This window comes from Notamacropus eugenii, chromosome 1 (genome assembly GCF_028372415.1).
Source record: "Notamacropus eugenii isolate mMacEug1 chromosome 1, mMacEug1.pri_v2, whole genome shotgun sequence".
In the NCBI taxonomy this organism is placed as follows: Eukaryota; Metazoa; Chordata; class Mammalia; order Diprotodontia; family Macropodidae; genus Notamacropus; species Notamacropus eugenii.
Genome location: NC_092872.1, coordinates 401,897,014 through 401,916,100, shown reverse-complemented (window position 1 = coordinate 401,916,100; position 19,087 = coordinate 401,897,014). Strand labels below are relative to the sequence as shown.

The window sequence follows — 19,087 nt, the reverse complement described above, 5'->3', positions numbered from 1 at the left end:
CACCTGATCATAGCTCTACTTCCTATTCATGAATACTGGCCAATTACATCTCTAATAGGAAGTTCCAAATAGGGTGATTTGGTGAGCTTACCCTCACTGCCTCTGCCAGACAGCTGCCCATTTGGTCCAGCTGCTTGTTCTGCATTCACTAATTTGTGGAATATGGGAGGTAGGGTGGGGAGGCAGTCCTCAAAGATCAGCCAAGAGGGCTCTGCAGCAAAGAGCAGAGGCATGGGAGAGATACACTAATACCTTCAAAGGCCAGGCCCTTCTAACATGCTCTCTGGACGTGTGGGCTGGGGACTCCCAAGCCTCACTACTCTCTCTATGAATTCTGGAGGTGAGATTGGGACTACGGTGAAAAGGATACCACTAGTAATTGGGATTTTCACAACTGGACTCAATTTGACTCTCCTGGTAACTGGGCTGAGACTTTAGTGCAAAGAAGAAGGGCAGAAGGAATGTCCCAGGGGAGGTTCAGGTTTCACCTTCCATAGCACTCCTGGGCTCCTACAACTAGTAGATGCTGGGTATCTGCATAATGCATAGAATCTTCACCACTCCTCCTTATAGAACAGGATCAATTGCTTTGTAAAGGGCTCAGGGTAATTTTAGATAGGGACATATTGTATTATGTAGGGGTTTTTAACTTTTTTTCTATCATGGACTCCCTTGGCAATCTGGTGAAGCCTATGGACACATGTTCACAATAATATTTTTGAAAACATAAGATAAAATTCATAAGATTGAAAAGGAAAGTAATTAAATGGAAATAATCCTATCCAAGTTCACAGACAACATGAAATCTGCCCATGGACTTTTTGTAGATCTGTAGATCCCAAGGTTAAGGGTTCTTGGTATAATGGAACCCTAGATTTATTAAGCCCCTTTCTTGAACAGCTATAAATTTACCTTGACACCATCCTGGAACAAGAGAAAGAGACCGAGGCAGAAAGAGAGACAGAGACAGAAACAGAGAGAGACATAGAGAGACACAGAGACAGAGACAAAAAGAGACATAAACTGACAAAGAGAAATATTCTATAGTGAGAGTTCCAGGGGGAATGAACAGATTTTGCCTATTGTATGGAGAGGATGGAGACCTTGGCTTCTCCTATATGTGCCTTCAGTGGTTAGCAAGAATAGAGGCTTCATAAATACTTACTTAAAACAGCATGAGTTCACATATCTATGGCATTTAAAAAAGCTTACAACCCTGTGAGGCAGGTAGTAAAAGTGTTATTATCTCCATTCTACAGTTGAGGAAACTGAGGTATAGGGAACTGGGTACAAGGGGTCTCCTGATTCAGCGACTCCTCTGGTGATCAGACTATGCTCTCTGTTACCATTAACATAATGTTTTTTCCTCCCAACTCCCAAAATAAATTTTTCCCAGTTACAATAATTCCTAGTTATAGTTCTGAATATCAAGACCCAGAAGAGTGAGCCCAGGTACTCTGAAGCAAAAATACAGGTGGTGAACTAGGCTGACTCCTCAGTCAGTCAATAAAGAAACATCTATTAGGCATTTACTCAGTACCTCAGGCACTATGCTATGCACTGACAATACAACACCCCAAATGAAACAATCCCCATCCTTAAGGACCTCATATTCTATTGAAGAAAAGAACATGTTCCTCTATAAATACCAGAAAAAATATATAAAGACTAAATATAAAATACATACAAGGTGGTTATATTAGCATAAATTTGAAGTAGCCAGTACTAGTAGTAGAAGGATAAAGAAAAGCTTCCAATACAAAATGGCGCATGGGCTGAGTCTTCATCATCCTCTGAGCTTTTCTACAGGGCTTCGTTCAGCTGACACAGTGGTGGTCCTATTCCTTCTTGTTTTCCTGGTTATGATCCTTTGACATAATGCCCCTCCCCCCAGTATTGAGAACTGTTGGTGGGAGCCTTTCTGTTCCCAGCTGTTTTCCGTCATTGTAGACTCTCTCATTCTTTTCTACAGTGTTCTTACATCCCCGAGAGCTTGGAGGACTACCAAGAAGCCAGGACAAATGTGGAGACCATCAGGGTCAGATTCATAGAGCGCCAGACTTTTCCCTGCTACTCAGACCCTGATGAGACTGAGAAGAGTATCCTCCTCATGAGGCTCTACACCCCCCAGTCCCTGTTCAAGTGGCTCTTTTGGCCCACCTTCATGCTAACTGGAGGAATATTAATTATCATGATGGTGAAACTCAATCAGTCCCTCTCCATACTTGCAGCAGAGAGATAGGACTCAATCAACACTTCACAGCTCAGGCACAACTGATATCTACCCCCTCCCCCAACATTCTTTATGTCTATTCACAGCTGTATCTCTCCACATTTAGTCTCTCCATCCCCAGTCCAAATCAGCTACCATTGTGAGCTAAATATCTACCATGTCACACACTTGTTCAAAAGCCTACCATGATTCTCTGCTGCCACTGAACTAAGCCCAGACTCCACACATGTTATGCCTCATCCTACCTTAACAACTTGCTTTTCCTAACACTCACCCTTAAGAGACAGCCTCCTGACTGGTCTGTCTCCTGAGCACCATTTCCCCCAAAATGAAATTGATTTCTACTTCCCACTTTGCTCGTGTTGCTCTCCTCACATAGAATATAACCTTTCCATTCTTCTTGGCCTATGAAATCCTAGTCATCCTTCAAAGCCCAAGCCTCATTTCCTTCACAAAGTCTTCATTCAGCCTTAGAACACAGAAATGCCTCTGTTCTCTGAATTCCTACGGCCATTGTGATACATAACACATGATAACGATTGACTTCCATTACTCTCTGTTTGATGGACATCTTATCTTTTCAGCCAAAGCACAATACCGGCTCACCTTTAGATGGGGACCTTGCTTTCTCTCTTATGTGTCACAGTGGTCGTAAATAGCTGATGACTTAAATTGATACTAGTTCCCATTAATATAGCCCTTAAAGGTCTATAAACTGCTTCACTTACACCGCTGAGTCAAGTAGTGTAAATATTCTCTCCATTTTTTTTATAGATGAGGAAACTGAGGCTCAGAAAGTTTCAGTGGTTTGTCTATTTAGTGAATGACGGGGCCAGGACTTGAAACCAGACCTTTTGATTCCAAGTCAAGTCCTCTCCTCACTCTACCATGATGCCTTTACATACCCATAAACTTAAAGCATAGAAAGGCAAGAGCAAGGTGCATATATATGTCTGTATCTACTGAAAGTACTCCCCCTCCCCTTACACCCTACTGAGGAAACTGAGAAGCCCCTAGCTAGAACTATTACCATGTGGGAACTTCCTTGGCCTTACAGACCACTGTAAGAGGTGGATGGTGAGTCCTAGTTGGCACCAGGAGAAGCCACCCTCTACTTTCCAAATCCCTGGCTATTTTTTCCTTTTCCTCTCTTTTCCAAGTATTGTTCCTCCATCTCCACTCCTCCTGGAGGAAACTCTAAATAACTATTCCATTCCTAAGGTAGTAGTGGAACAAGGTTTGGAATTTCCCAATTGCCCTATTCTCCAAGGTAGTAGGTCACTCTCCTCCATGCTCCCTTATTCTGCAGGACAGACACCTTGATGCATCTTAAGAACTTTGAGTCCTTGCTAGTCATCCTTTGGCTGAACCCTCTGGTGTTAGGTTGTCTCCTCTGGTTAGAATGTGAGCTTCTTGAGGGCAAAAACAGTCTTCTTTTCAGTTTGCATTCCCCGGTATTTGTCACACTGCTCAGGATACATTAAATCATTGATTTAATTCATATATCCTTACAGCTCCTACCCAGTGGATCTCCCTTTGGGACCCTGCAGGCACAGAAGGTATAGTTAGATAGCTGAGTGCATATATCTCCATGTTCCCTCAGAGTAAGCAAAGACAGGAAGGAAGACCCTTAGAATTATCATAGGATTCCTTTTCCTTTGATTGCGATGGAGCATCACCATGGAATAGGACACATTGAAATATCTTCCTGGCAGCCTGGGAAATCAGATTTTTAGAGCATGTCTCAGTCCAATAGAATCTTAGAAAATATAAATATTTCCAATATAATATTAGATCCTTGAAGGCAAGGCCTGTATCATTTTTGTCTTTTTTTTAGGACCCAGGACAGGTCCTGCCTATTAAGTAGTAATGAGTTATTACTGATTGATTAAGTTAAATTCAGTACTTTAATACATCCATGCTGAATTTCTTTCACTCTGACTTCTGGGATCTCTAATTTTGGGGGGAGGGGGAATTCAAAAGCATTGCCAACAGAGTCTCTTTATTAAGTGATTGTACTGAGAGTAATTCAGAGTGAATCTCCCCAATATTCTCCTCTCTTTTGGAAATTCCAGTTTGAGACCCACAGGCTGATTCAAGCAATACATTTTTGTTTTGGTTCAGACCTATGATCTTATCTTCAATGCCAATATATACCAGCACCTCATCTGCAGCTTATAGTCTTAAAAAGCTACCTGAGGCACTAAGAAGTTAAATGACTTGGCCAAAGTCACATAGATAAATAAAAATAACAACAATAATCATAAAAGCTAGCATTCACGTAGGGCTGTAAGGTTTGCACAGTACTCATTTTATCTTCACAACAATCCTGGGAGAAAGGCACGCTGTTATTATTCCCATTTTATAGGTGAGGAAACTGAGGCCGATAGAAATTAAGTGAGTTACCCAGAGTCATAGAACTAGCAAGTAAGTGTCTGAAGACAGATTTGGCCTCAGACTTCAGGTCCAGCACTCCATCCACAGGACCACTTAGCTGCTTAGGTTAGGTGATCTACCCAAGTTCATACAGCCAGTATGTGTCAGGGACAGTGTTCAAACCCAAGTTCTCTGAGGGTAACTCTCCGTTCATTATGCCACAGCTAACTCTCTTTGCAAAAGTATGAAGATGGTACAAATCACTGCTAAATAAATGGTAAATCTGGGATTTCAAAATCTATGAGTATTCCTTGCTTCTAAATTCAGTTCAACAAATACGTATTAAATACTTAATATATACTGAGCATTGGGCTATATACTGGTGATACAAAGACAAATCTCAAACAGTTCTTCATCTCTACGAGCATACATTCTACTAGAACTAGCAATCAGCACCATGATTCTTTTATGATAAGTACTTAGCCAAGTGGCTTAAATAAGGAATGCTGATTTACAGGGAATCTACATATGAGCGCTTAATGTTCATAAAAGGCTAGGATGCACGGAATTTCCTTGTCTATCAAGGGCCATCAATTTCATCTGCATGAGATTTGGTGAGAAAATCTACTTCTTAACAATACCCAGTCCAGCTGGCCTTATAGACACAATAATAATAGCTAATATTCATATAGCACTTCAAGGTTTGCAAAGTACTTTGCATATATTATCTCACTGAAGCCTCATTACAACACCAGGTGCTATTGTTATTCCCATTTTATAAATGAGAAAACTGAGGGCTGAGAGAGATAGTAACTTGCCCAAGGACATTTAACTAGCAAGTGCCTGAGCAGGATTTGAACTCAAGATTTCCTAACCCCAAGCACAAAACTCTCTCTGTTACTGATTTTCTTACTATAGCCACTCCAAAATATGTTGTGGATATTGTTTATCTCTTTTTCCACTCTTCTCCTGTTTAATCCATTAGGGGTCCTGCTGTCATATTTTGAGAAATCTTATACCTGTTTGCTTTCTCCCAGAAATCCCAAGGTGAGCATGAAATAATGGGCATTTAGGTATGATCAAGTTAGACACCGAGAAAAAAATGCATTTTGATATAATTGCTGGCTGGGAGCAGAAAGTATTCATTAGCTTTTAATGAATCACACTGCTAATGAGCTTCTGACTCCCCCTCAATTTTCAACCCATCTCTTGTAGTGAAATAAAGTGCTCACAGGCCCATCATTCACCAGCACAGATTATTCTTCCACAGTTTTTCCCAAAGACCTTCTGGTCCTAGAGAGACAAACCTAGCACCAAGAGCCACAAGACCTCCAAAGCCAAGATGGGGTCTGGGGTCATCTCTTTCAGCTACAACCAAATAAACTTATAAAGGGCTACAAAAACATGCAGGGATCAAGATTCTGACACTTAGCACAGTGCCAGCAGGCACTTACTAAAAGTTCATTGACTGGCCCCACTTTTCAAGGATTGTATTCAAGTTTATACTACCAGAATCAGCTCCTCAGCCTCAGAATCACAGAATTTTGCTAAATGAAGAAGAGAGGAGGAGTTAAAGGAATATAAATATCTTAGTCCATTGAACCAGGTGGAACATTTCAAAGAGGTTTCCACAAATATTATTTGAGTGAGTAAGATGTAAATCCAGTAGACTTTATAATGGCATGTTCAAGAGAAGATCCAAGATCTAAAATGAGTCACTCACGGAGAGAGAAATGGAGAAACCAAAGAGATTTAAGGGAAAGGATACTACTGGTGTGTGTGTGTGTGTGTGTGTGTGTGTGTGTGTGTGTGTGTGTGTGTGTGTGTGTGTGTGTGTGAGATTTCAGTTGGTAGAGATGGAATTTCCATAGTCATGCCACGGTAGAAAGAGGAAAGGAGAGAAGGATTAGTCATGGATGTCACCAACAGGTTTTTACATTATTAAGTTATTCTAACTCTTCTTAGTATATTATGGGACTTCTGAGTCTTTAAAACTCATTAGAATATAAGCTCCTTGAGGGCAAAAGCTGTCTTTATCTTTTCATTCTCTTAACACAGTACCTGGCATATGGTAAACTTGTTGATTGATTTTGTTTCCTTAACAGTAGGATAGCTTAACCATGAAGGTCATGGGTTAGATAGTAAGGAGGAAGATTCTTACAAAGCAAGTCTGATTTTATTTCCTATCTGACGACAAAGGCAGGAAGATATTTAGGACCAGAAGGCCCTAGATGGATAACCAAGGGGTATGGACATGCACTGGGAATAGGGGATGGCAATCATTGAGAAAGGCAGCAGCTACTGTCTTTGCCCACAAGATCCATAATCCTAAAGTTAGGAGACATAGGGAAAGGGTAAGACTTATTGAAAATGAAGGAATAAATACGTTGCATTTGTTGACCTATGTGCATATTATTCTCATCAGTAGTATACAAAGTCCTCTATTTTTTGTATCTCCAGTCCCCAGCATAGTGCCTGACACACAGTAGGTGTTTAACAGATGCTTATTGAATAAATGAATGGAGGGAGTGAAAGAGACAAAGAGAAAGAAAAGAAGGGAAAGAGTGCAGAGGAGAGGATGAACATGGGAGAGAAGCAGAGGCAGAGGTTTTAAAAAGAAACACAGATAATGAAAGACAGATCATCCTACCTTACATCTCTCAGACTGGGAAAAAATGATAAAAAAGGAAAATGACAATTGTTGGAGAGGCTGCAGAGAGACAGGGCATAAACTGTTGATAGAGTTGTGAAGTGGTTCCCCCTACATTCTAGAATGTAATTTGGAGCTGTACCCAAAATGTCACTAAACTGTGCATAGATAGTAATACTACTACTACATCTATATCCCAAAGAGATAAAAGAATGAAGAAAAAGATCCATATGTACAAAAATATCCATAGTAGCTCTTTTTTATTATAGCAAAGAACTGGAAACAAAGGGAAGTACTCATCATTTGGAGAAATGCTGAACAAATTATGGCAAATTAATGTAATGGAATATCATTATACCATAAGAAATGATGAAAGGGGGGCAGGGGTTCATAGAAACCTGGGGAAACATAGGAAGTGATGCAGATTGAAATAAGCATAATCAGGAGGACAGTTCATGCAGTAACACCAATATTGTAAAGACAACAACTTTGAAAGGCTTAAGAACTCTTATCAATGCAATGAGCAACCACAATTCCAGAGAACTCATGATGAAATGAGCTGTCACAGGGAGGTGGAGACGGACTCTTGTACAGGATGAGACGTATTTTTGGATATGCCCAATTTATGGATTTGTTTTTTCTTGACTATGATAATTTATTATAAAGATTGTGTTTTGCTTTCTACTTATAGCCATGGGGGGAGTAGAGCTAGAGATAAAGCTGTTCCGCCAAAGAATAAAAAGAAACAGAAACTGAATTTTTTTATGCGCAGAAGAGAACGGAACGAAATTCAGAGGGAAACAGAGAAACAGGAAAGTTTTGAAAATAATATTTTGACAGTGAATTAATTATATATTATAAAAAATAAGACTTAAAAAGATGCATAAAAATGAAAAAGCATGCTTTATGCACCATAATATGTTGTGATTTTACATATGATTATTTGTCCTGTTTTGTTTTTAATATAGAATGGAATATAGAAATATTCTTTTTTTTTCTTTTGGCATTCATTAAATTCATAATGAAGGTTAAGAGACAGAGATAAAGAAACAGAAAGACAGAATGTAGTCACGTAGGAAAAAGAAGGAAAGACAGGGAAATAATTAAGAAGAAAGTTAGGGATGAATCAGTTACAAATAGCAATTGACAGAGGAAGGAGGGCAGATTATGGGTTCTACTCTGTTCCAGTGTCTCCCAGCACAGCATTCTGAGAAGCTAGGATGGTCCAGTCTATAAAAACTGGTTGGGTTTTACCTGCATACTTTCAGACAAGACCAAAGTCTCTCAGAGAAGCCAGCCAGTCATGGATAGAGTAGAAGGAATTTCTGATTTCAGTCAGTCAGAACAAAGCAGGAAGTCCATTGAGAAAGATACTATGTATATTTAAAGTGTCATCACTATTATGATAATATTTGAGGCTTCCCAGATGTTTCCCATTCAGTGCTCCATTAGCTATAGGTTAAACATTCCCTTGTTTGCAGCCAGGACTGGCAAACCTATCCTGTGCGCATCTGGTACTATTCACTCATATCTCATTCTGGTTCCTAAATACAGGGAAAAGGAAACCATATGAAGATAATCAAATCCAGGGCTCTAACCCCAAAGAGGCACTTGTGGATGCCCAGGTCCCAGATGGATGATAACCTCCCTAATCCAAACATACTAGTGAATTTATGTGCCTTGTGACTATTTCTTTTAAATATACCCAAAGACTTGCCTGTTTCCCTCTCCTGATCTCCATCTGGGCTTCCCACTTTCTGGTAAACAAAACTCCCCATGCTCCCCTCCCCATAGGAAAATGAAATTAAAAATCATCTTCAAATGAGAGAGAGTTGTCTCAAAGCCAAACCAGCCAGCTGTGTCTTTTCAGCTGGTGAGACTACTCTGCTCTGTAAAATTAGGAACTGACTTCCAAACTAGCCCCCAAGCCCATACACAGTCCCAGGTCTGATCTTTTGCCTCACTTTCCTTCTTTGTTAAAGAAGGGACCCTGTTAAATGATCTCCAATTTTACTTATAGCTCTGGTATTCTATGTCTCACTCAATGATTGTGGCTTGTCCTATGAGAAGAGAGAGATAGCAGTGGCCTCACTGTGATTTGAGAGCCACTGAGATTCTTTCAACCTGAATATTTCCCCCTACTTAGGAGTATGCTGCTAATGTGTGACAAACAGCCCTTGAGAGAGGAGAGGTACCCATGATACTTTTACATTTAATCTGCATTATTACCATAGTCATCATTGCTTTCTTAAGTCTAGACAGTCAACAAAATAATTAATCTAACCCAGATTTGTAGCATTTGTCAATATCCAAGGTGTAAATGTTCACACTGAAAATTTAACAATTTTGAAGGATTGAAGTATCTAGTCCTAACTGACTCTAGTACAATCCTGACAGCCTGCCACTAACGTCTAAAAACCTTGCTATTTAAATAAGCCCTTTGGGCTAAGGCATTGTTACCAGAAAGTTCCTTTTAAAAAATACAGTGACTTCAGAGAGGCAGCATCTTAAAAAATTGGTTCATTAACTCATTCTTGCCTTTCGTCAGATTTGATTAGATTCATAGACCAAACCATGAGGGCATTAGACACAAAAAAGGTGAGTTCTGATTGATGTTGGGATAGGGAAAGAAACAAAATTAAAGGGTCAATGGCATGAGGATACAAAGAGAAGGACAAGCAGGTACAATTGCTATAGGGGGAGACTGGGGCTACTTGAGAGTAAGTGGAGGGGTGAAGGAGGGGCCCCAAAAAGGGACTGGAAAAGGAATTTGGAAACAACTTGCTGAAAATGAGCACTGGCCCAAATCTGTTTATTTAGATACTGGGCAGAATAGCCTTTTCTTCCAGGACTGCAATATTGAGGTAGTGCACTTGCCCTGGATGTGACCCCTCTCCTTCCATCATATCCCTGCTTAATTTATCCCAAGGGAGGAGAAGACTTGCCCTGCTGGGTTCATTTTGAATGCCAGGCAGGCAATCCAGGCCTCTTGGCATGAGGAGTTTGGAGGGCAAGGACAGATGGTAAAAGCAATTTCCTTTTTCCTTTCTCCTCTCCTCTCCTCTTCTCTCCTCTCCTCTCCTTTTCTCTCCTCTCCTCTCCTCTTCTCTCCTCTCCTCTCCTCTCCTCTCCTTTCCTCTCCTCTCCTCTCCTTTCCTTTCCTTTCTCCTCCCTCCCTCTATCTCTCTTTCCTTCCCTCCTTTACCTTTCCTTTCTTTCTTTCTCTCTTTCTTTCTTTCCTTCTTTCTTTCTTTCCTTCTTTCTTTCTTTCTTTCTTTTTTCTTTCTTTCCTTCCTTCCTTCCTTCCTTCCATCCTTCTTTCTTTTCTTTCTTTCTGTTCCTCCCTTCTTCCCTCCTTCCTTCTTTCTGTCCTTCCTTCTGTCCTTCCTTCCTTTTTTCCTTCCTTTATTTTGTAATATCTCCCAGTTGCCTCTCTTGTGACAAAGATTTTTTTTAAGAGTGAAAACAAAAGAAATTCAACCAAAGTAATCAGTGCATCACAGGCTGTGTCTGATTGTATATGCAGTAATTCACATCCATAGTTTCTCACCTCTGGATTGAAGGATTGAAGGAGACCCTCCATTTCTTGACCCTATGCCTTTGCACAGGATGTCTCCATGTCTGCCATACTCTGTCTCTAAGATTCCATGGATTCCTTCAAAATTCAGGTCAAGTCCCACCTTCTTTGAGACATCTCCCTTTCCCTCCCAAGTGCCTTCCTTCTGAGATTACCCTTCAGATACTCCTGTATATTTGGTATATATCTGAATGTTTACATATTTGCTCCCCTGTTAGAAAGCACCTTCCTTGAGGGTCAAGACCATGATTTTTTTTCTTCCATTCTTTGCATCTGCAGCTCTTCACACAGTGCCTGGCACATAGTGAGAACTTTATAAATATGAATTTACTGCCTTTTCCAGGGCTAAGCTTGATCATTATAATTGCATAACATTTCATTTCATTTTACTAAGATCTCTTCTGAATTCTCCCCCCAACTAGAATTGTGAAAGTTTCCTGATCTTAATCACTTCCATTTTTTTTTTTCAATTTATGGTTCAATTCAGATCAGATTAAGAGAGACCATAAACTCCTTGAGGGCAAGCACTTTCAGCTCATTCTATTGAATACTTCATTTTTGTCTTTGCATCCTCAACAGCACTGTGCCTGGCACACAGCAGAACCTTAATAAAGGATTATTGATTGATTGATTCAAATTATACATCCTTTATGATATTGTTGAGAGTGAATATTAAAAAATACTTGTCTAAACCTAAATTCTGCCCTACTGCTTTCCATTTTTTCCATCAGTTCTTGTCATATAGAAAGTCCCCCAAGTTGTTTATGTTCTTGGGTTTGTAAAGCACTGGGTTATTGATTTCAATGGTTTCAGTTTCTTGCTTATCTCATTTGTTTTATTGATCAACTCCCCCCTTTTTTTAACCAGTACCAAAGAGTTTTGGTGATTATTGCTTTGTAACATAATTTGATGTCTGGAAGTGCTATTAGCTTTTCATTCCTACTTTTCTCCCATTATTTCCCTTGAGATTCTAGACATTTTGTTCCTCCACATGAAAATTATTATTTCATCTAGCTCTTCAAAGTGTTCTCTTGGGAGTTCGATTACTATAGCACTAAATCTGTACATTAATTTAAGTACAAGTGGTTCTGATGCTCTAAAATTGAAACATTCCTCATATGGAGAGACTTGGAGTTGAAGAGGTAGTGAGTGGAGCTAGGAGTTAGGGATCTCACCACCATTCCAGTGTCCACCTTTGAAATTCAGGAAAATCAATAGTCTTCTTGAAATGAAATGCGGTATTTATGGATAGGTGCTGAAGAGATGGCTGAAAAAGATCATAGAGTTGGTTTATTCCAATCCTCCATTTTACAGATGTTGAAACTGAGGCCAGGGAGTTAAGGTGACCTGTTTCAGCTTTTACAGGTACCAAGAAGAGATCAAGGATTCAAAACCAAATTCTACCATTCCAAATCCTTATACTGCATGATACTGTCTCCCATAATGGACGTGACAGCAAAGACATTGATTTGGATGCAAAGACATTGATTTGGATTCTGGCCTATTGATTTTTAACAACACCAAAGGCAACCACATAATGGTCCTACTTTGCAATTTATAAAAATAAGATCTCCATAAATGATAGGACCATAGATCTAGAGCTGGTAGAGATCTTGGAGGTTATCTACTACATTTCATAGTTGAGAAAACTGAGACCCACGGAGTTAAAGTTCAATATCATTTAATTAAAATTGAATTAAAGTTTGAATTAAACTGAAATTTAATTTGAAAAAATTGAATTAAAGTTCAACATCATTCTCCAGACAGTGTAATACCTCCTTATGTTTGTCTAGTAGCTGATTCTTCTCAAAGCACTTTCACATGGTTTTTACAGCTTGATTGATACCTACAACACACTCTGTGAGGTGGAAAGAGAGGTGACATTATCCTTATTTAAGAAATGAAGAAACAGAGGCTCAAAGGATTAAAATTACTTGTTCAAGGTCAAATGACTAGTTAGTGATAAGGCCTGAAGTAGAACCCAGTTCTTCTGACTCTCGATGAGGATGAACAATAATCAGGGAGGACAGAAGCCTGTTCACTTTAGAAAAGTCTGCCTCAAGTCCAGTTCAAAGCATCTTTGTGGGCCTTCTTGACTTGAGTGTTAGAACATTCTTAGTAATAGCATCACCCTAGGCTGATCTTATTTCTACCAAAATCTTTCTCTCTAGGATTATCCTAACTTACTTCAGTCATCAATCAACCAATCAATAAACATTTATTACTACGTGCCAGACACTGTTCTAAGCACTGGGGATACAAAAAGGAAGCAAAAGATTGTCTCCGCCCACAGGGAACTTAGAATTTAATGGGGGTGATAATATGCAAATGAACCTAGACAAAGCAAATTGATGAATATGAAAAAAATCACAGAGAAAGATACAAGAATTAAGAGGGGACAGGACAGGCTTCCTGTAGAAGGCAGGATTTTAGTTGGGGTCAGGAGGTTAAAGCTTAAAGGGAGCCAAGGAGACCAATAGGTAGAGCAGAGGAAGGAGGGCATACCAGACATGGGGGACAGCCAAAGAAAATGCCTAGAATAAGAGATGGTGTCTGGTTTGTGGAACAGGAAGGAGACCAGTGCAACTGCATCCAAGAATATACATTGGTGAGTAGGTATAAGAAGACTGGCAAGGTAAGAGGACATTGGGTTATAAACATAGATGCCAACAGAGTATTTTGTATTCAGTCCTAGAAGGAAGAGGGAGCCATTAGAGTTTGTTGAGTTGGGGGTGGGGGCCAGGTAATATCGTCAGACCTGCACTTTAGAAATCACTTTAGTAGCTAAACAGAGGATGGATTGGAGTGGGGAGAGACTTGAGTCAGGCAGACCCATCAGCAGGCTACTGCCTTCTTCCCATCAAATATCAACAAAGCATAATCACCCAGGCACAAGTCCAAGACTGAGGACAATCTAGGACCACTGGAATCATACCTTATAACAAAGGATGTGAATTTAAATAACTACAAATAAAACCACTGACATGCATATACAAATGCATTTTCCACCTGAAGCAAGGGGGGAAAGTGAAATTTATTGGTCCATGCCCTCAATCTTAATTCTAGCTTTTCTATTGACCTTGGGGAAGTTCTGAGATCTTGGTAAATCCCTAACTTATTTTTAATGAAACAGGAATAAGGAGATAGATCCAGGTTCACTGGATCCATCTTCAAAAGAGAAGTCTGATAAATAGAAATATGTATAGGATAATTTGTGTGTGTGTGTATGTGTGTGTGTGTGTGTGTCTAATGGTAGCCATCTAGGCTGGAGAAAGAAAAAAAAAATTTACATGATAACTTTATTGTGTATTTAAAAGGATTAGCAAGTTGTACATGACAGAAATGCAGTTTCATGCACAATCATCTTTTTTATTATACTATGCTATAGAAATGTTTATTTTATTCCATAAAATAAAATAAATAAATGTGCAAAAAGGAAAGGTCTGTACAGAGGCTGAAACACCCTAAACTTGAAGAACAGAAGTTACTGAAATCCTGAGAAATTCTCCCATATAATAGAGAGGTCAAGATTAGGCTAATTTCCAAATGGTTATAATTCATGTCATTAGAAGAAAGCACTCAGAAATGGCAAATGTGTGCCAAGGTGTCTAGCTTTCTAAATGTATAAACACTTGGTTTTTTTTGTTTTTTTTTTTGAGAGTCCGCACCATAGGAGAATAATCTCTAAGCATAATAGGTTTGATTGGGGTAATCAGCACAGTGTGGCGCAAGTAAACTACCTCAGCCCAAAATCAAGCTTAATTGGAAATTAAATTGCATCTCCACACCAACTGCAGTATTTTTGTGTCTTGGGCTAATTTATCAAGGTGATGTCTTATCCAGAGGCAGCCCAAGGGGCTTATGTCATTCAGAGGCAGCACAAGAAACCCACTGAGCCATCACAGATACAATTATCTTTTGTTTCCTATTCTATCATGTTATGGAAATGCTTGTTTTAGTTCTTAGGTTCAGAATGAAATAAATAAGTCAAAAAATGAAGCTTGTATATGAAAATAACCTAATATAGTTCACCATCTCTCTTGTTCCAATTTCAAGAGATCTTATCTGCGGTTATTGACTTTTAATATTTTGTTTTATCTAATCATAAAAGCCCTTAAGTCATAGTTAATTTGAGGATATATAGAAAATGTACTGACATGCCCAAGATTTGATCTTCACATTTGCTGATAAGATGTGCTTTGTGATTTACACACACCCTTCCCTAGCCAGTTGTCTTGCAGATGCACAAACTTCAGTCACAAGTGGGGTGAGAAGACAGAATGTGGATGGTTGTATGGAAACCATCTCTGCTCTGTAGCAATGCCAACTCCAAGTGTGTGTCTTGTAGGTAGAAGGTCGGTAGATCATCTTCATATGTAAAGGAAAACACATTCAATTCGTTTAACCTGTGTATTTTCCTCAGTGTTTGTTAGTCATGCCTATCTGTCCTCTTGAGAAATCACAAGGTACAGAACAAAGAATACTGGATTTGGAATAAAAGAAACTAGGTCAAAATCCTATTTATTGACTGTGTGAGTTTGGATAACTCACATGATCTCTCTGAAACTTAGTTTCTTTATCTGTAAAGCAAGGGGTGTGTGTGTGTGTGTGTGTAGATTTAATGAGACTACTGTCTCATTAAGCTCTAAAATCCTAATAATATTACATACCTGTCCATATTAGATCAACCAACAAGTATTTATTAAGCACCTACTATGTACTACATAGAGTATATTATTATATAGAGTAGTAGTATTATTATTATATTATTATATAGAGTATATATATATTATACTATATTATTATATAGAGTAGTAGTATGGACCTGGAGTCAGACAAGTCTTCCTGAGTTTAAATCTGGCCTCAGACACTTACTAACTATATGACCCTAGGCAAGTCATTTAACACTGTCTCAGTTTCCTCATCTGTAAAATGAGCTTGAGAAGGAAATGGCAAACCACATCAGCATTTCTACCAAGAAAATCCCAATGGGTCACAAAAGGTCTGACACCACTGAAAAATAACTGAACTAAAACTAGGTACCAACACAAGGTTAGGCACTGAGGATACAAAGGGAAAAAAAGCAGTGGTAATTAGTTTGTTATTAACAACCATGGGGCTGGGAATGTTTGAATTAATGAGGGAGTAAATTTATTCCATGTCAGAGCCTCCCAAACAGGGAAAACTGATTGAAAGGATGGTAATGACAGGAATCTTAGGTTGGATTTGGCCATTATCTCTCTAAAGTTTGTGATAAAGAAGAAAATGAAAGCCTGGCATAGTCTTAGCCGCACCTTAGATTTTGTAAGAATAAATTTCAAAGTGGTCATAGGAAATATAAGTAGGATCCCAAGGACTAAAATTCTAAGGAGAAAAACAGCCCAGAAGGAATAAAAAACTCTTAAGGATTAAATCTGAAGATATAAGGGGAAATAATTCTGATGAGGAGGGAAAATAGGAATTGTCTGAAGAGTGCAATGAGAATTCATAGGGAACTCATCAACAAATTTGGATCTTAAAAAGTATGTATATAACTGATGTAAAAACTCATAAACACAAGTGAAATTTATTTTTTTAAAAGAAGATAAACACAAAAGATAGAAGCAAAAGCAGTTCAGTCAAAGAGCATTTATCAAATGCCTATTATGTGTCAAGCATAGTACTAAGTGTGAAAAGGTTAAAGACAATCTTTCCTCCCAAGGAGCTCAAACTCTAATGGGGAGACAACATGCAAACAACAAGGTATAAACAAACTATGTACAGGATCAGAGATAATCAACAGAAGGTAGACCCTAGTATTCAATGGAATTGGGGAAAGCTTCCTACAAAAGTTGAAATTTTAGCTGGGATTTGAAGGAAGTCATGGAATCCAGAAGATGGAGATGAGCAGGGAATGAATTCCAGGCATGGGAACATCCAGTGAAAATGCATGGAGTAAAGAGATGGAATTGTTTATTCAAGAAACAATAATAATGTCATTGCCAGTAGGTCAAAGATTACCTAGGTGAGATGGGATGGGTAAATTTCAAGAAGACTAGAAAAGTAGCAGAGGCCAGAGAATTTCCTATGTAATTTGGAGGTGCCATTGGAGATGAATGAATTGGAGAATGACATTGTCATACCTGTACTTTAGAAAAAGAAATCTGACAACTGAGTAGAAGATGGATTAAACTGGGAAGGGACTAAAGTCAGGCAGACCCACTAACAGGCTATTACAATAAGTCAGGTATGAAGCAGTGAGAGGCTACATTAGGGGGATGTCAGCATCAGAAGGGAGACTAAGGCACACGCAAGAGATATTATGAAGCCTTACTGAACCCCTCCATTCAAGTGCCTTCCCTCTGCTAATTACTTCCTACTTATATGATAAATAGGATATAATATATAAAATGTAGAATATAATTATATGTATGTGTGTGTGCATACATGTGCATCTTGCTTTGTATATGTTTGTCTGCACATTGTCTCCCCTGTTAGGCTGCAATCTCTTTGAGGTAGGGATTTTTTTGCCTTTTTTTTTTTATTCCCAGAGTTTAGGACAGTGCCTAGCAGATAGTAGGTGCTTAATAAATGGTGATTGATAAAGGTAGAACTGACAGGAGTTAGACAGATTGGATATGGAGGGGATGAGAGAGAAGGGGGTATAAAGGACTGGAAGCAGATAGGAAAAGGTAATATGCAAAAAACATAGCATAGTACTGTAGGAATAATCTCCAGAAGGCAAAAGCACAAAATGACAAGAGGCTGGTGAAAAAAAAATTTAAGTTTTGTTTTTTAAAGTCATTTTGGGGGAAAGAGGAGAATCAATGGATAGGGCCACCACTGGAGGTAGATGGGATGATGGTAATTGACAACAGAGAGAAGGTAGGGGAGTTCAATCTCTAGTCTACTGCTGTTTTCTCTTTCCAGGAGGGTGGTCTTTGGACTGAAAATTACATCAACAAAAGTGACTAAACAGGGATATGATATCGTTTGTAATCACGAGATGTAAAGAGAGCACTTAGACACCCTTGAAGAGTTCAAGTTATCTGACTCAGAGGAGTTATACTCTCAGTTTCTGAAAAAAAATTGTTGGCTGTGCTTACTGAGTTACTGTCAGTAATTTCTGAAACATTCTGGAGGAGGAGTAAGATGCCACAAAAAAGAATCTTAGGTCAATGTTGCACTGATGAGAATTAAGTTTGCAAAATAAAGATTAGCAAGCTTGATTTTTTATTCCTAGTAAAATCCTAAAATGAGCTATTAAAGAGATGGCTAGTGGAGACCTGAAAAAAGAAGTGATGATAACAAAGAACCAGTACAATTTAGAGAAGAATAGGACATGTCAGACCAGTTGTTTTTGTTTTTTTGACAGAATTTCTAAACTGGAAAGCAGTAATTTGATATAGATGAAGTTTACCTCATTTTTAGGAAAACATTTTATGAATGACAAAACACTATCCTCATGGAAATAATGGAGGCATATCAGTTAGATGATATTACTTAGCTAGATTTGAATCTTGCTGAATGGATGAACCCAAAAAGTTGTCATTAGTGGATAGTATATCAACTTGGAAAGATATCTCCAGTAGAGTGTCCCAAGGATCTATCTTTGATCCTAGGCTGTTTAATATTTTAATCATTGATTTGAATAATGACACAGATGGCATATTTATTAAATTTGCAAAAGGGACTAAGGGAGAAAAGACAGCTAAAACATTGTGTGACAGTCTGAATTCCCAGACTTTTACAGAGTAGAAACTTGGGCTGAATTTTCAAAGATGAAGTCTAATGAGGATAAATGCTAAAGTCTTACACTTGGGTTCTAAATATCAGAAGTGCAAGACGGGGGTGGTACGATTAGGCAACAGTTTGTCTGAAGAAAAAAAAAGATTGAATGGCTTTAGCATACTAGCCTAAATATGACTTAACCTTGTGATTTGGTAGCGAAAAAAGTTAATGTAACCTTGGGTTGCATTAAGAATGACATTGCTCAAGCAGAATGATTTCAGAAAAACCTGAAAAGATATATAAACTGATGCACGGTGAAGGGAACAGAACCAGGAGAATGCTGTACACAGTAATATTGTATGGTGAAGAACCATGTTATCAACAACACAATGATCCAAGACAATCTCAAAGGACAAATGATGAAGCATACTCTCCACTTCCAGAGAAAGCACTGATATGCTTGAATATAGACTGAAGCATGTTGTTTTTCACTTTCCTTTATTCTTTTTCTTTTATTCATGCCTTCTTCTACAAAATGACT

The 19,087-nt window shown here is 38.7% G+C and overlaps 2 protein-coding genes across 4 annotated transcripts in view; one reads left to right on the top strand and one right to left on the bottom strand.

The window, feature by feature from the left end:
- Positions 1–19,087, bottom strand: part of KCNIP1 (potassium voltage-gated channel interacting protein 1) — a 587,701-nt gene that overhangs the window by 531,508 nt on the left and 37,106 nt on the right. The gene's annotated exons all lie outside the window — the stretch shown is intronic.
- Positions 1–19,087, top strand: part of KCNMB1 (potassium calcium-activated channel subfamily M regulatory beta subunit 1) — a 50,385-nt gene that overhangs the window by 6,585 nt on the left and 24,713 nt on the right. The window contains exon 4 of one of the 3 annotated variants that reach the window (XM_072630948.1): positions 1,973–4,906. The exons of the other annotated variants lie outside the window; for them this stretch is intronic. Within the exon in view, the coding sequence (XP_072487049.1) occupies positions 1,973–2,242 (270 nt within the window). The 3' untranslated portion in view covers positions 2,243–4,906. Of the gene's footprint in view, positions 1–1,972; positions 4,907–19,087 lie in introns of those variants that run through there. 3 annotated transcript variants of the gene reach the window in all.